The following is an 18,209-nucleotide window of genomic DNA, read 5'->3' on the forward strand; positions in this document are numbered from 1 at the left end:
ACCAAATACATAAAGGCTTGAGCTTGATTCTATGACCATATTTGAGAAGCTCGAGCTCGAATCTAATTGTGATTGAATTGCTCGCGAATTACTTGCTTGTTTGCCACTCATTTAATTGAGTAAACAATTATACGCAAAAGCTATCCCTTCAGGGAAAAAAAATCTATCATTGACTCCATTTCTTGCAGACTCAAACGCAATCATTTAACTAATCAGATCTAACCAAAGTTGTTTTTTAACTTAATTTGCACGCTTCACGTTAATTGTAATATCATGTACTTGCAAGACCTCCAACGCGGGCAATTTCTACCTTAGGTAGGGACTAGGGATTGAAGATTGTATCTGCATCTGTCCAATGCATTTCAATTTGATTAGATTCCCACAATTATTTCCTCAACTGAATGTTTGATAAACTGGACTTATTGTTGCATCCAACATGTTTTAAGGCTACTGATCATTCCAGCCAACAGCTGATTGCTGAGGGGAGAAAATTCCCAATTCTCAACCCACAAAAAGTGACTTCTATATTACAAGGAGGACCAAGTAGAGCTTGAAGACAACCACAAAGGTGCACAATTGGAGACATAGGTTAATAATTCTCGACGGCTTTCCAGTTCCAATTCATATGCTTATCACCTCGTATTCATGAGCTATTTGAAGAGGTGATTGATTTGAAACAGGCCTTTGCTCAGACCAAAGCTCTAGATTAACAGTTCCAGTACCCCAATGTACGAGACACTTGAAGACTTCATTCTTGTTGAACCGGTTGACTAATGCCAAGCGGAGGCATTTATCTACAAGCATCCATTCTCCTGTACACCATAATATAGAGACAGATTAGACATAGACCAAGGGTGACAGAATACAGGTCAGAAGAAGCTTGATATTTTCTCCACAGGTTTCTCCTGCAAAATTGGTCCAAAATGGTTTGATGAAAAACTTGATTTATAAGCAGTACTACAGGAATTTCGATAGTTATAGATGCAGAACTGATAACTGTACTTCCACTAAACTGAATAGCCTAATCAATCTAGCTACAGTTTGCTCACTCAAAGAGCATGCTTCTATTGATGAAGAAATTGTGAAACTTCCCATATAACTTTAATCAAGAGACAACACATTTGCAGACCCACTCAGAAATGATGCTAGATTTGAAAATTCAGCTCCTATATCAGTAAGTTCATTAGAATGCAGCCATATTTCTTTCCTGACACACGAATTAGCCAAATGAAAACACAACTAAATACTTGGTCAGACGTCGGATCATTCTGACATAAGTTTCCCCTATTCTCTACTTTCCCTGGTCTTCACTTGGTAAGAATTACTTCTTTGACTTGAGATGATAAATGATCAGAAAACAAAAAGGGAACATAAGAAACTTGAACCAATACCACTATGTGTAATGATAACCAAAATGACATGAAAGTCTCAACATTTATTCATTGGTGAAAACTTGCTTTGAGATTTTGTATGTTGATACGTGAACAGCCACCTAAAGGCTTCTCACGTTTACCAATTCTATCCACTGATAAACAATCATAACACCATCAAAACTTGAGATGGTTCACTTTCTAGTTCGATTTGCATGTGTTGCTGAGCAAAAGTTGGCTGGCATAAAAGAAGGAAATTTTGGAGAGTGTGAATCCGGCAACTCAGTGTCAAAGAATGCAAATCTAAATTTTGAAGATACAAGCGACGATGAAACAAGAAGTAAAAGATCCACATGAAAAGTCACATGGATACTTTTGGTATTGCTACTACGAAGCTGTATATTTTGACCATTTTGATATTCGAGCATTGAATGTAACAGAGAGGACAGAAGTTCTTACCATTTGGGAGAAGATCCCCCTCAAAATATTGCTCCCCAGACTCTGGCCAGATTTCATGCTTGGACCCATCGATGGAGGTAAACTCCACATATGATTCAGTTGGATGGAGCAATGAAAAGGTAGGATGCACTCGCAAGCATACAAGCCTACAGAAAAGTAATTGCAGATGCTATAAGTGATTGGAAAAGAATACGAAAAGGCAAGCACAAAGAGGAGACAGAGGGAAAGGAAAGAAAGTAGCAAGCACGAAAATAGCACTTTTAAACTTCTGAAACACAGTGCACCTGTACCACCCTTCCCCAGTGCCCAAACAATTTTAAAAAACAAAGAGAAAGAAAAATGCATTGTGAAAGCTAAAAGGTTGAGAGCTTCAAGTTTCACTTTGGATTGCTTTTTAAGTCGATCAAACAAGAAGATTGCCAAATACTTCGACAAAACTCACATAATGCAGAAAGTATGCACCACAAGCATTAAAAGTTCATAGACAACTAGCCACTATGGTATTTAAAATTCGTTTTGGCTTGGTGAATCGGCAATTTGTTAAATCAATAGTATCACAGAACACAATTGCCAGAATAGGACAATCACTACCCTACATGCATCCCCTGAAAAATGAAACTAGAGGCTGCTTAGAGTACTGAAGTTTATTGCTCACTATCCAAAACATTAAAAGTAGTAAACACATTCCATGAAACTGCTTGGTTATCTTAAAATCACATATCAAAAGTTTCCATCAGAATAGATTACTAATGACCAGCTCACAAATCACAATGCTTCAAGGATACTCAAATTAGCATGCAATTAGTGACAGAGACATTTTGCATAGCACTTCTCGAAAAGAGATATCAAGAAGAAGCTTCAGAAAAATTGCTGGGCCAATACACATCATGTGCCTTTTTGCCCTTCCCTCTAGGAATTCAGTTACAAAAGGCATCCCCACTCTTTGCATAGAGCTTGCAGCATGCCAAGCCAAGCCCTGATAACGTAATTCACTTTGCATTCAAAATACATACTCCATTACAAGATCTGAAGTGTATCTTTTTGTTAAGCTTTGGTGTCTATTTGGCCTTAATTCCGGTCAATCTCATATTGAACCTTGATCTTTTGGCTATTAATTAAATTTTCAAAGATTAGTCCATTTAAGGGATACCATCAAGTCTTCATAATGATCTAAGTTCCAAGTAGTCATTAACTAGATCTGGATGTGGTCTATTTAAACCATTATTAAGCATCCCAAGCTGTGCACAGAATTTCTTTCCTTGTATTCTCTATTCGAAAACTGACAATCGAGATACTATTACAGTCAAGGAGCCTGAAGCACAATCATAAATCAAATAGAAAGAATTATAAAAGAAAAAAAACCCCAACGCCAAGAATATATACAAGTCCTAATAAAAGAAATTGTAATACTAAAAGATTCGGATTGCCAAAACACATTATGCAAATATTAAAAAAAAAGAGAAATGCCCGATTATTCTCTAAATTCGATTCTTTTATAAAAATTTTTGTTGAAAGAACATACATAGATATATTTTTATGTATCATTAATATTACCAGACTCAATACACAACATTTTATTGAATCAATAAAAAATTATGGATAAATACATTAATAAAGCAAATCAAGAAAGAATTAATAAAAAAAAATCAAAATACTTTACTTTATTTCGACTTTAAAAACATCAATTGCTACTATCAACAATAGACAAATGCACATAGATAAAACTTTGTAATCCCCTTTCCTTCTTTTAATTGATATAGCCCCCTTTTTCTCATAAGATGAGGTTGCTACATTGGGACTGGTTGGGATAGCTCAGCTGGTAGAGCAGAGGACTGAAAATCCTCATGTCACCAGCTCAAATCTGGTTCCTGGCACATGAATAATTTGTACAAGTCCCTCTTGTATAAATTAATTGATATGAATCAACATTCACATTTATAGTTTAGATCATAATAAATACATATTGTCTTCCACTTCAGCGAGATATACCCCATCTATTTTATAGATGGGTAGAATCTTTTATTTTTAGATAAGGTATCTAAAAGAATTAGACCAGAAGAAATTTTGTGAATTACATCAAGAGGTTCATCTCATGCAATTAAAGGACACCTTCCCAGCAATAATAGGTGAAGCAGATCTAACCTTGAGTATCCTCCCGATCCAGCACCAACTTTCCGAGCTACAATTCCAGACTCAATTCGGAAAACTTTAGGGTCATCTTTTGAGAAGGATATCTCCCTCTGAAGAACTAATCCACCACCGATGTCACCTTCTAGCTTAAGAGATTCAATTTCCCCAGACTGCTCCAGATCCCGCCTGTAAAAGAACGATATTTCCAAAAATCATTTATGCAATAACTGGTAGTTCAATTCATTTTTGAAAATAACTAGAGAAAATAACATGACCCCAGTATTGCATAGCATTCATTGATACAGTGTAAACTGCCCTTTGCAAAACAGTTTCCAGGACAAACACAAACTTTGAATAGCATAGAAGTACAAGGCGTCATAGGATCTTTGCAATTTCTTATGTAACATGAGATTCAAGTAAATACCCTCACAAAAGATACTATCATGAATTTGCATTCAAACTAAACTACCAAACAAATTCACTCAAAACTGCAAATCAGGAGGAGAAATATATATCTTAGAGCTCAGCTTTGAGGTAAACTTGGAGCGAATACAACACTAGAAGCAATGTCATTCCCCTTGAGACAATGTTTCCTTTTTCTTGCACCAACATGTCAATGACAACTTTGGTTCTTTAATCAGCAAATGGTCAAACTGTCGTTTCCAATAAAGCTATATTTTTACTCTCTTAAGAAAGCAAATGATTATCATTGGCTACTATGTTCTGCTTTTGCTTATTTTACCAAATTGACCTACAGGATTGATTCAATTCAAGCCAGTTGTTTGCTGTGTAATCAAACTGTAATAAGGGTTTGCCACAGAACCTAATATTCGTCACAGCCTAATGGAGTTTGTTGGATTTAATTATACTGGAAAACTAGAAACAACCTTTATAGATGACAGCACGTACAACTATAAATGCAGTTGCACAATTATTCATTAACTCACTCAATGACAGAGTACTCCTCAGTACATCCAGCAGATCGGTATTCAGTGCCACTATACTCTTCATAGCCGCTAATCTCAACCCTACTGTGAAGCCACTGAGTTCCTGTCATGAAGCCCAAGCAAAATAAGATGGCTGAATTTTTACACCTAACAACTCATGGGCATTATCTCTGAAGTTGAGCAATATGGATAGGCACAGCAGATCCAAGTTAACAGAGTCGTTTCCTACCAGGCTCCTAACACTTACTGTTTCTGCAATCCAAGAAGATATAGCATTCCTACCTGAAGGATCATGCTCCATTGAAATAATTCTACCACCAATCCAAGGAACAACTTTAAGAACCCAGTCTCCACTTTGCAGAACAATAGGACTCCTTGACAGCTCTACACCTTTGTGTCCAGGAACATTATCCACATCTGGTATAATTTTAGCACACTCTGCAAATTTAACAACCAATTCAGAAATCACATGGCAGTAGAAAATATTCACAACATTTTTAAATTTACGCATCAACACCTATCAGGCCAATCAGAGTGTAGCAAACATTAATTTCAGCTTCTCAAACCAAAAATATGGAAAAGTGCCATAAGATATCTGATTGTTATTATGTTAAATGAAAGAGATGCATTAGATATGACAATACCCTGACAACCCACTTCATCACAGAAAGTAATTAACAAATACACAATTACTTGTAATGATTTGGTCATGATATGTTTGCATCTTGATTACCTATGTCATATAGATGTGCAAGTGTGTTACAGCAAATACATGCCAACTTAAGAATTTTCATATTTGTTGGTATGCTTCTTTTTTTTGGAGGGGGGGGGGGGGGGTGGGGGGTGATGGTGCAAAAATTGTGTAGAACTTCCTGACCGAAGTATTCAAAAGTTAAAAAGTTTCCCATGTGTGCATTTTTACAGACAGTAACATCAGACAGAGTACTGCATGGTCTTTAAGAAGGTCCATACAGAATTATCGGTTGTCACGCCTATTCATCTCTGTCTGAAAATGATGCCAAAAGGAAAAAAATGAAAAATGTCAAGCATTTGATTTCTTGTATTTCCTACAGACAAAGTACGAACTCACAGTTAAGGCGGTGCAAAGCTGCCAGCTTTTGAGGAGGCACTTTTTTGTGTTTCTAGAACCTTTGATCTGAGCATTTTCCGTGGTGGATGATGTTAGTCAGGTATTCAAGTCATCCTTAGTCAAAGATTCTTATACTAAAGGAGGCGGTTTCAAAAGGACAAGAGTGTAGAGGTAGAGGAGACCAAAGAGGTTGTCTTAATGGTAAAGGTGCTGATTGCACTCATGATAGGGGATTGTAAATTTCAAAACCTAAGCTTGGCAATTATAATAACTTCAAATGTCAAAATAGGCTTGCAATTAGCAGAATCATTCAGCACATTTTCAGGCCATGCTAGCAGCTATCCAGTCGTCAAAAGCTTGGAATGATGTATAGGCAGTAGCATGAGCGTTAGTGATAAAGCTAATATAACTATTGTGGTACAATTGGTCATTTTAATCTGCTTTACTTCTTTCATGAAATATAAGACTAAAGTTGTAAAATAGCTCAGTGAAATATAACAGATGCATCGATCATACAACATAAACAAGCAGTCCAAGCCATAAAACTACTCCTGAATATGAATGAATAAATATAAAGAAGAAAGAACACCAAACTTGTGCATTTTGTATGAAAAATTAAAATATTACCCATGCGACTTTTGTGCTGTTTTTCACTTGCTAACACCATATTTGATACTTCATTTTCTGAAGGCAACATAATTTGCATAGTTTCTCCATCAGTGCCCCACGCTTCAAGCTGCTTGAACGTGCAAATACACAATAAATTTTCTAAGAGCATTCCAGATTGAAGAGATCCTAGCAACATGACATAGTAACTTTGAGTTCAACAGGCAGGATACGCACCATAGCACCTGTACCAAGCAATAACTTCACTTGTAAGCGACGATTTGGCCGTTCCCACAAGCCATCAGTTTTGGAAACACTAACTGTGAAAACTGATGACTGGAGTTTGGCAACATATGTCGTTAAAAGATATCCTCCTTTAGTATACTCATAGCCATCTCCAGCATCCTCAAAAAGGACACCTTCAGCTTTACCTGAAAGTTTCAAAAACTAGATATAAGTTCCACGTATATGCTGCATATTCCACTTGTCCCAGCATCCAATATTGAGACAGAGTTATATTCTATTAACCTAAGAAGATTTATGTGGTCAACCAGAAGAAGATATAGCTCCTGAAAGATTGCCAGCACATATAATGCTTAAGCCACAAAACCCCAATTTTCAGATTCTTTCAATAAAACCTTCAGAAAAGCACTAGTGGAATTCCATTCCTTGTTACATAGTTGGCAAATCATCTTTCACCAATCCTCTATGTGCTAGGCCTAGATTCATGAGTCAATTGGTTCACATTTTAAGTATTCTAGGCTTGTCAAGTTTTCATCAACTCTGCTTCAATGTCAATTCTTAGTTTCATTAGAGGAGCAACAGTTTACTTCCTTCATAGGAGAAATCCACATTACCATCAGATTCAATAAATTTCCATATTTTAGTGCCAAGGATACATGCACAACCTAAGTGTCCGCTATTTGGAGAAACAATTAAAAACTGAAATTGAGAAGAAAATGATAGAATGACCAATTCAACATTAGGAAGTTGTGGGAAGTTATACTAGCCATAAGGGCATCGGTAAAAAGTATAAAAAAGTGCTACACTGGGAGTGATTTTCATGCTTTATTAAAGTAGTAATGAGGTGCAATATCTTTAAATAAAGCCAGAGTAAGGGGCTTTTAGTATTAAACTTCCATTTTTGCCTCATTAAATGTTTATTACTACAAATCTACCAAGGATAAACCATTAACTCATTATAATTCCCAATAACTTCTATACTTTTTTTTAATCAAATTTTTCCTTTAGTTTTAACACAGAGGGTGTGCCTTTCTCACTAAAAAACATGATATTTCTTTCTCAATCAAAAATTTAGGAGGATATGATAAGAATCTTCAAAGAGAAAGAAAATCGGATCAAAGGATAATCAGACCATAAAATTTCTCTCATTATTATGGGGACCGCAAGTGCATGTAACAATGCAAAGAAACAACCACACATTCTTTGCCAATAATCTCTCGCATAAGAATCAAAATTGTCAAAAAAAAAATCTAAATGGAAGAAAGGTAAAATCTTGACTGTTCTATAGAGGACGGAAATGCAATCCATTTGAACAGTGTTCAGTCATTGTCTACAAAATTAAGTGAACCGAAGTATTGCCTCCCTTGCAATTGAGCTAAACTACTTTATATTACTTTTTTGACAAACCTAGGGGACATAAAACTACTTAGCATAACCAAATTTTATAGACTCTAAGAATTTGTAATGGAAGCAATACATAAACAACTGCATTTGCCACGGTAACCCTGAAATAAATCCATCTCCAATTTTTTATATGTTCCAAAAACCCAGGTTTTGAAAAGCCAATGCTCTGCAATTAAAAGAACTATCTTATCCAAGGAACAGGGAACAGGGAAAAAAAATCTAAGCTGCTTCAAGGATCAACTAAATAGCTGGATAGTCTGGCAGGACACCCAAGATGGAGAAACAAAATGAGAAAATTGCTCAACTTCACAAAGTTTCCAACTCCATAAAGAACATGAAACTTAGGCATGGACAGTATTAAAAATCCATGTTGAGGCATCTCTTGTTTGAGGTGGTAAATCAAGAGAAGTTTGAATCTCAAGCATACCACTATCTACAAAAGCATAACAAAATAGACCAATCAAATAATTACTTCTTAAGATTTGTATTTTGCAAAATCTTTTTCACAAGTTGCAAATTACCATGTTCATCCAAGGCGACAAGAAGGCACAAGTCATCGGTAAGATTAGCTTCGCCAACATGTTGATATGGGGGACCAACAGGGATGATTGATCCACCTTTTAGATACAACGCTGGTAAGTCCTAATAAAATCATAAAGTAATGAAACAAGTGGTGAGTCAACGCATCACAGACTATCAAAAGCCCAGACATGTTTCCAGTGACAAACAACAAATACCGGATGTGAATCTTCGAAGTCAAAACTCAACCAAATGCCTTTAGGCAACCTCGGTTGTGTATGATCCAATTCCTGGTCACGCTGAGTGCTGCATATGATCAACTTCAACATTAGAAATTCTTTTACGACTAAAGAACAGTGTAATTGACCAACATTACAAATAAAGACTAACCGTTAAAGAAGAGAAGATAAAGGATGATAAATAATCGAAAATTAATATTAATGCAGTCCTCCTAGAAAAGTAAACTCTGAGCACTGAAAGAAAGGCATGCCTCAGCCAGATAATATTAGAGGGATAAGCATAATTAAAGAGTATTTCCAAAAAGAAGAAACCTGAAGGGTCAACTTAACCCAAGTGGTAATGAATTCATTAATAGTTCCATAGCATTGCCAAGGCTAGTTGCAACTCTTATCCTTATTTCACTGACCACATGCTTAATTCACAACCTTACCAAAGGCAAAACCTATTTTCCCATAATTCCCAATCCATTTCTTTGTTTTGACTAAGCAAGCTCTTATGCATGGTATGAAAGCATTAGAAGTTTTCGTAGTTCTAAGCTCCACACACCCAATAAGTTCCTTCGGTCATTAATTTCCAAAGTTATGGATATACAATTATACGCTGAGCCAAGTATGAGAAACACAACGACTAGCACAAAGTAAAGACAATTGTACAACCACATGGTACAGCAACTCTGAAGTAATTAAAAGAAAACCTTGCACATATGAGAAGAGGCCCCAGCATAAATGAATCTTCACGGGTTCTTAGCTTGGGGTCTTCTGGATCTGCACATAGAAAGCAAGAATTTATGACTCAGAAGACTTAGGAAAATAAATATTTTACTAACATGAGGACGAAATAACTGATCATAACAAGAATTTACCAGCAAAAAGAATGGGAGTTGCCACAGGTATACCCTTTGTATGAGACACATAAAACAAGGTGTATATGTGTGGCAAAAGGCGGTATCTTCTCTTTAGTGCTAGACGGCAAACTTCTTCGCACTGTGAGAGTAAAAAGTTCACCAGAATACACGGTAAGCATTAGAGATTCCTAAACTCATGATCAAAAAAACAAACTGAATTCAGGATTCGCAAGCAAGTAGTGTTTGTATAGGTTCAAAATCCATTCTCCACATATAAGTTAACTCCTTGGCAAAAAAAGTCCAAATCTAATTGGACTGAGAAACAGACTGAGTATATGCATCCCTTTTCTTTTCTAATCAGTCTTTGCTCCCAATGTATTTCACCTCCCACCAGAATACAGAAGGATACTCCTCAAAAGAATAAGAGTCTATCACATCGTCAACATAACTTCACATGGTCACCACCAGGTCTGTCATTAATCAGCTTCTACTTTTATCATGCTGGTATCTTTCATCTTTTTCTTACACAATATATGCTTAGTATATTTACTGCAGCCAGGGTAGCAATCCATGTCCAATTGAAAAATGATAAGATTCTTACAGTTTTGGAACACCACCTATTCAAAGTGTATACAACCATATGGAAAAGATCAGTGCTTTCAGTAATATATGTAAGAAATTGGGCCAGGGCTAATTCAACAAATATTAAAAAATGCCCATGTAGAAAGAAGTAAGTATACCAATGAATAAATCATGGTCTTGAAGTCTTGAAAGAGTTAATGGAGCCCTTGTTTCACAACAGAATAAAAGGAAAATTCTTATTTTGGCAGAGATTCAATAGTATCATTCTAAGAAGCAAGCCAGCAGTCAAATGCTTCAAATGAGAAGAAAATAATGGTAAATTCAACAACATATTCATTCATAGGGCACTGAAAAATGCATAAAATTGCCCTAAAAATTGAATGAAAACTCACACTAAACCTTGCCAAAGTAAATTGAGTACTGAAGATATCAAGCAAGGACAAACTTCACCAAAAGACCAAAGGGCACTGAAAAATGCACAAATGCCCTAAAATTGAATGAATACTCACACGTAAACCTTGCTAAAGTAAATAGAGTTATGGAGATATCAAGCAAGGACAAACCTCTTCACCAAAAGACCAAGGTTCGTGATTGTTGGTATCAGCCTCAGAATGCCCACGACAGAATGGAAACAAGGACCCAACACCCATCCACCTTCCAAAGAGTTTCGGCGTTGCATTACCAGCAAATCCACCAATATCTGGCCCTGAAAGTGGCTGACCACTGAGCCCCTGTATTTTAAGTTGCCTTAGGTATAGCAGTTAAACATGATAAGACAAGTAAATATCACCACTTTTCACTGAAAAGAAATATAAAAACATAATTGGTTTAAACAGATATGCAAAACCATAAAATCTAACTTCAATCAACATCAGCTAATTCAGGACAAAGAGAAAGGCAGTAACATTCTTTGAACTTTACTCCATAATCAGAAAGGATAAAACAATAGTCTGAGTTTGAGAAGGGAACTAAGTATTACCTATACATTCATAAAGCCAGCTATTGATGAATTATTTAACATAGTATCCATATTGAATGCATGTATTATTTCAAGGATGAGTATTCATAAAAGGAGTAGCAGTATTGAATGGTACATATTTTCTTCTCTCTAGCAAACAATAGAACATTTGAAGATAGAACCACTCCATGACACAAGCTTAAAAAAAAAAAAAAAAAAAAAAGAACTTTCATCTAGTAAAAAGAAATGGAACAGTGTCATTTAGAAGAATAACAAACTTATGTTAAATCTACAACATACAAGGTCATTTGAAACTATAACTAGTAGGAGTGACATCTTGGTGCAGATCTAAAGGTTGTCTACTCAGATGGTTTATAAATTTTAAAAATCAGAATACAACTCACACTAAACTGGAAATGAAATATAAGAACACATATTCTAGGCGAATGGATTAAGTTTACCACTAAGTTGCAGGATTACGCATATGTGCATGCATATGTCTAATTCTACTTAGCTAGTATGAAAATAGAATGGTAGGCAGTGAGACAATGAATTTCCAAATATTAAGATCTATTACCTTGGCATCAAATGTACAAGTTTACCAGCTCTTTAGTTGGGTTATTGGATTCCTTTTAAGCAAAAACTCGAAAACCTTTACTCAGAAGGGAGAGCAAAGTGCAATGCATTTTCCCACTATGAAATCTCTAGGCAGCTTGATATTTCTAGGGAGATCAGTGACCAGCCTAACCCTGCTAAGAGATGGGCTATCGAGTGGATCAAATGAATGACAAGAATTGATTCAGAAAACGTCATTTAGAATGTTTACTAAGATAAACATTATGTTTCTTTCTAATTTCCTTTTTGTTGACACGTTAAATACATATCAATAGCCAGACAGTGCTTACAAACAAAGAAACAGGCGTGTATCAGACAGAATCCAAAGCCTGATTATTTTTCTCAGTCAATTACCAATTGAAGAACCATGGAGATGCTCATGTCAAGGTGTTCCCAGGTGGAAAGATTGTCTCCTGTCCATGTAGCAGCATATCTTTGACTACCTGCAAATCCAGCTCTGGTAAGAACAAATGGACGTCTATTTTGATCAGCTAATTTCATGCCTTCATATGTGGACCTTGCCATCAGCATGCCATAAACCTAAAATGCATAACGAGTATAACCAAAAACTTCAGAATAACCAGTAGCCGACAACAAAAAGCAAAAAAGATTCAAAAGATTATCCAATTGTTAAAATATGTCAGCTTTAGCACGTTAAATAAGACTCTGAAGCATAGTTCTCTCATGTAACATGGAGTAAAATAAGGAGAACAAGGAATCATACATTGTGATAATGTGAGTGAATCTGGCAGCCTCCGAGTTCATCATCTCCCCTGTGAATGTTGTTCTCAGGCATTGTCTTTGTTACCGTCTGCAATGCGAAAATATTAGGCAAGCAAAAGATGAGAAGACATGCTGAGAGATCACAAACTTCACCTTGAAAATAGCCGGTTCATTCATATCATTCCAAATGCCATCTACACCATTGGCAGTGAAATCTCTAACAAGATTAGCCCACCATGAGCGGGCTTTTGACTGAGTGAAATCTGGAAATACACAAGGGCCAGGCCATACTTCACCTAAAACCAGACATAGCACGTAAAAGATAAAATAGTTGGGAGACCAAACAAAGGTACAATAGCTTCAAGAAGAACCAAGGTGAAATTCATATATTTACCTACAAAAGGCTTCCCATCTGCAGTCTGAATCCAAATATCTTTTTCTGAACCACTATCATAGACAAAATAACCTTTCTCAAATTTAATCCCTGGATCAAGCATCCAGATCGCTTTGAAACCATTCTGATGAAGATTGTCAACCAGACATTTGGGATCAGGGAATTGTTCCTGAACCAAAATCAAAATAGTCCACATAGTTCAAACTTAGGAAGAAGGACGAGGTAGACTCCAATAAAATTTGATAACAAAATAATGAGTCTATGCACGTCAGGATGATGAAGCATAACTACAACTATTTGCATTACTCATTTCTATGTTTTTATTCTCTTCTGCAAGATCACAGAAGATACAAGCCCATCTACCCATAGGTATCTGTGTTTTGGCTATCTTTAGACTGCGGAAGATCTACAAATATTGCCAACTCTGTGATTATTAAATCCCAAGAACAACAATGAAGTTTAGCAAAGCTGAAGGTGAAAGAAAAAAGTGATGCAGCATAAGATTTATGACTAATGAATATCTTATAATCCACTGTCCAGAAAGTTATACATCTCAGAGTTACAGCAGTATTAGAAAGTTATAGTTGACCATGAAGGAATGTCAATAACAAACAGTGAATCCATCATTTGTAACAAGCAATGAAGGAGGACTTACCTTGTCAAAAGTGAAACAGCGAAAACCATCCATGTAGTCTATATCCATCCAAATTACGTCACAAGGAATATTTTTCTCCCGGAATGTCCTTGCGATCTGCATTGTAATGTAAAAAAAAAAAAAAAAGAGCACAAAGTTCAGAAGGACAGGACCATAGAGTTCAGGAGTTGTCTGAAACTATTGAACTTGCACAATAATAACAACTTCCAATTTGATTAAAGCAAAGAAATCTGCAGATGTGAACTTGCACTGCACTGATTATAAAGCTTCATAAGGAAACCACTGATTAAATACCTAAAACAAACATAAATAGATGTATTGGAACGTGCTAAATAAGACATTGTACAAGAACAAACAGGTAAACCATGTAGTTTAGGAAAGAGTAAAACAAACTAACTTCACGAACTCTTGCATCTGAGGCATAGCTCCAACGGCATTGGTGATAACCCAACGACCATTTTGGGGGCATAAATACAGTACCTATGAGCAAAATGCATACTTGATTTACTAATACTTCAGGAATAAAAAGGAGAAGCTGATAAGATAAATAAAGTGGAATCATGAAAAAAGTCTAGGCATGTTAAGGCAAATCCAAAGGTAGCATTTACAGGAGAGTTAGAAATAGTAACACATTATAAATCCAAGGAACTCCTATATGATGGAAAGCATCACAAACCATTCAATAAAAGATTTTAGAGCTAAATATTACTCCAGAACTTTCTATGATAATCACTCCTTCAACAGCTGAACATCAATGATAATCACTCCTTCAACAGCTGAACATCAATCAGGTGGGACAACATAGTTTATTCTTACAATAGGCCCTCAAATTGTACCTAACACACTATCATTTTATAGCTTCAGTTGCATTGTCACTGACCCACAGTGATGCAGTGCAGGCTACAGATATCAAGATTTTGCAACACAAAGAGATTAAAAGAAGGAACACAGATCACAGATATCAGACGGAAAGATTTAATTATATTCATGGAAAAATGTCTACAAGTCTAGCAACAAAAGAGAGCATGAGAAGGAAGACCAAGATAAATTTGAAAGTGTAGTAAAAAAATGACGCAGTTTCTCTAGTAAAAAGAAGGAACTTTTTCGAATTCTAGTCAACTGAGAGTGTCAAGGTCATCCCCATATTTTAATCTTTGTTTGTTTTGTGACAAGATAAATCTGATGTATTGGTAATCATATTGGTGATATTTATTAATACTTAAAAACTTCAAGTTGGCAGCAGCACATTAAGGCATGCCATTTTAAGCATCAGATTTGTTCCTGATCTGGCAATGCAGTCCTAAATACTAATTTACAGGAAAGAAGTGCTACACTAGGGATGTAGGGTGGTCATAAATTGGACAAAATTTGGAGTATTGCTTTTTGTGTTATTGCATGGTCATCCATTAATCCCTCTCCTGACATCATCCATTATGATACAGGGAAAACAAGGTGATTGATTCAGCATTAATTGTCACCTAAATTTTGAGTTACGCAAGAAAGACAAAAGTGAGATAAGTGAGAAAAATTACCAATTGCGCGGGAGAAGGATATCAGAACATCAGTTGGTGAAGCAAATGGTCCGAATGTGATAATGGGATAAGAGAGTTGAGCGATAAACTTCACATTAAATTCTTTGCGCAAATCAATCTGTTAAAACAACAGGTCTAGGTCATCAAATTGAGATCCATTAATAGATATAGAAAGTACATCAGAAATGGAAAGTACCTCACAACGCCTTGTGGTATCCGCAAGTACCCCAACTGCCCCTCCATCGGGAAGGACAGCAAGCACCCAAGGATGTGATTGGTACAAGGAGGTGGTTCCAGCTCCATAACCCCATGCATCAGTGTTCCACGAAAATACCTAGAAGTCATGGATTAATTTTCATCTAGAGTACATTTAAAAATATAGCCCGAAGAAAACCAAATAAATTGACATACCCGCTTTCCTGTTCGTTCAAGCTGACCACTAACCTCTCCTGTTCCGTAGAAAGATGTACCATATGGAAACTAAATCATGAAAAGATTCACTTAGGTCATTCTTGATTTTTTTGGATAATGACATAATTATCACATGAAAGAGCACGGATGAAAAGGCAAACTTACAGAAGATTTTGCAATACGTAACTTACCTCAATCTTAACAATCTGTTGTCCAAGAACACATTCAAAAGTAGGAACATATGATGGAACTCTATGATCACTAGATATTGGTGTCTCTCTATCCACAGGGTTGACAAAAGAAACACTTGGAAATGCAGCATTTCTATCATCTGTGGAACAATCGAAACGGAAAACTCCATCCTCCAGGATAGGCTCAAAAATCATATTCCCCGATCTCATATCACCAGTCACTGCTGTCCGCTCACATCCAGCCATCTGAGAGTAAACTAAGATTGCACCAAAAAATCTCTTATTTTCACCCTTTTCTCTACATTCCATGAGATAATATCAGAACATATTTCCAGGAAAACTTTGACAAATGGCTAAAATATCAGTAAAAGAAGAGATTTCATCATTAGATCAAACCTTCTCATCATGGGAAACTGATTACCAATCATTAAAACAGAAAATGACGACTTATATAACGATTACATGAATACCACAGGACAAAGGATTGCATTTTATCGATTGCATGCAGAAGAAATTTGCAGTAGAATCTGAGACTTCATTAAACGAAAGCTGCTCATCATTACTTAAGCCTGAGCGCTTACTCCATGCCGATGTCTTGCAATTTGTAAAATATTACAACACCTTACTCCCTTTTTATGGGCCAAAGAATTCAAGTACAAAATCCCTTGCTGTGATTGACCAAATTAGAGAAGTTAAAATCAATTCAAAGTACTTTACATGATTACCCTCAAATCATGACCAGGATCAGTTTACTTGTACCTGATCAATCCAACATAAAATAAACAGGTGAACTTAAAAATATCTAAATGTTGAAACACTTGCACAAGAATAATGATCCAAAATTAATTCATTCACACATTCAAGTACTAAGAGTTCAGTCCATCAACCAAATCCATCTGAGTCTACGAATTTCCGAGAAATTTAAGGGTATAAAAATCAAAAAAGCAACTATCCATTTAACAAACTTAGATGCATATAATTAAACTGAAATCAACTAGATTCATGTTATGGAACTGATGAACTGGCATCAAATTTTATGGGAACAACTAACCTGTTTGAGTTTGAGAAGATGCCTAGGTGGAAGCAATGCAAGAACTTGGGTTTCGTCACTGACCCATTTAAGATTCTTGAATTGAGACTCCAACTACATGCAGTAGAGAGCCCACACGTGTACTGATTTTTTTGGGACAAAAACAATGGCCCACTTGCTTTAGTACTAAAAAGAAGTGCTTTTTCCATCTGGGATTTATTCCCCAATAAATAATTACACTCTGTATAATAATTAATTCACAAAGATTAATAGCTAAGGCAAACTTCTTGAATTGATAATGGACTAATTAGTAGTACCATAATGTTTTGCGTGGTTTAAAGATTCTTGCGGGTTGTTACAGCGAGTGGAGCTACGCACGGAAAGATAACATTTTTATCAACCATTATGATTGTAAGTACATCTTTGCCCGGACAAGTCAAGGAGCGTTTGAGAAAGAGTCCCCGTGTTTGAGAACTCTGCAGACATCAAGACAAGGTAGGGAAAGTAACTACTCTTTTTCTTTCCGGTTCTAAAATGTGCAGACTTCTTGTGGGACACGTGGAGGTGTAGAGAAGTATACGGGTGAGGGAAAGTTTAGAATGGACAAGGCAAAAATGCTAGAAAGTGCTATAGAAGTGGTAAAGTCCAGTTTCCGGAAGGGACAGGGGATACTATCTACGACATCTAATCTAAACTAATCTAAATTACATAAAGCCGGAAGGCTCACCTACAGTTAATTGTGTCGATTTTCTATTCTAATGTGTGGGGAAGGGGAGGGGATTCGATGTGAGTAGAGACTCCATCGAAGAGAGCCAACTAAGACTGCCACCTAAAGTGGCAATTTGGTGGGAGGTTGTCACGAACTAAGGACTGATTCTGGAATGGTAGAAGTTAGATTGAAGGTTTGATGATGTTCAACGAAATTGGGGAAGAACACAGAGTGAAGCAGGAGAGAAGAAAATAGAGAGAGAAAGAATCAGAAAGAGGAAATGAATTCAACAAGCGTTTTCTGTTACATTCATCCAGTGGGACCCACCCTTTAACCAACTCTAACAACCTGACAGCTACTAACTAACTACCTGAAATACAAATTGGAACGACACCGTTTTCTTAATTCTGATGACTAACTAACTAATGCCCAAATTGGGCCTTTATTCGTTTGAAGGCCTGGTTAGCAGCCTGACAATCCCTTCCCCTTAAGAACAGACTTGTCCTCAAGTCTGAAAGGTAGGAAACTGGCTCTCGATGAAGGATTTATCTTCCCAG

The 18,209-nt window shown here is 36.3% G+C and overlaps 1 protein-coding gene across 2 annotated transcripts; it reads right to left on the reverse strand.

The window, feature by feature from the left end:
* Positions 1–329: 329 nt before the first annotated feature.
* On the reverse strand, positions 330–17,239 carry LOC113779650 (alpha-glucosidase 2-like). Of its 2 annotated transcripts, none has more exons than XM_027325316.1 (23): positions 16,965–17,239; positions 15,914–16,211; positions 15,723–15,791; positions 15,508–15,645; positions 15,312–15,429; positions 14,177–14,259; positions 13,780–13,875; positions 13,125–13,293; positions 12,884–13,026; positions 12,732–12,818; positions 12,362–12,547; positions 10,998–11,165; positions 9,871–9,991; positions 9,703–9,772; positions 8,987–9,074; positions 8,771–8,891; positions 6,840–7,033; positions 6,624–6,732; positions 5,189–5,344; positions 4,907–5,009; positions 3,972–4,145; positions 1,830–1,975; positions 330–812 (listed from the first exon to the last, which is right to left on the reverse strand). In XM_027325316.1, the coding sequence occupies exons 1-23, from the start codon at positions 17,150–17,152 to the stop codon at positions 622–624; spliced, it is 3,216 nt and encodes a 1,071-aa protein (XP_027181117.1). In that variant the 5' UTR covers positions 17,153–17,239; the 3' UTR covers positions 330–621. The 2 variants fall into 2 exon arrangements, with proteins under 2 accessions (XP_027181117.1, XP_027181118.1); XM_027325317.1 differs by having other exon boundaries at positions 15,914–16,170; positions 16,965–17,043.
* Between the last annotated feature and the right edge of the window lie 970 nt (positions 17,240–18,209).

This window comes from Coffea eugenioides, chromosome 8 (genome assembly GCF_003713205.1).
Source record: "Coffea eugenioides isolate CCC68of chromosome 8, Ceug_1.0, whole genome shotgun sequence".
In the NCBI taxonomy this organism is placed as follows: Eukaryota; Viridiplantae; Streptophyta; class Magnoliopsida; order Gentianales; family Rubiaceae; genus Coffea; species Coffea eugenioides.

Excerpts from the sequence above, each read along its gene's own strand:
- LOC113779650 (XM_027325316.1), bottom strand. The coding sequence starts at position 17,152 with ATGGAAAAAGCACTTCTTTTTAGTACTAAAGCAAGTGGGCCATTGTTT. Across the intron at positions 11,166-12,361 it reads TCTCCATGGTTCTTCAATTG|GGGCTCAGTGGTCAGCCACT; the intron begins GTAATTGACTGA and ends CTTAAAATACAG. Across the intron at positions 5,010-5,188 it reads AATGGAGCATGATCCTTCAG|GAACTCAGTGGCTTCACAGT; the intron begins GTAGGAATGCTA and ends GCTTCATGACAG.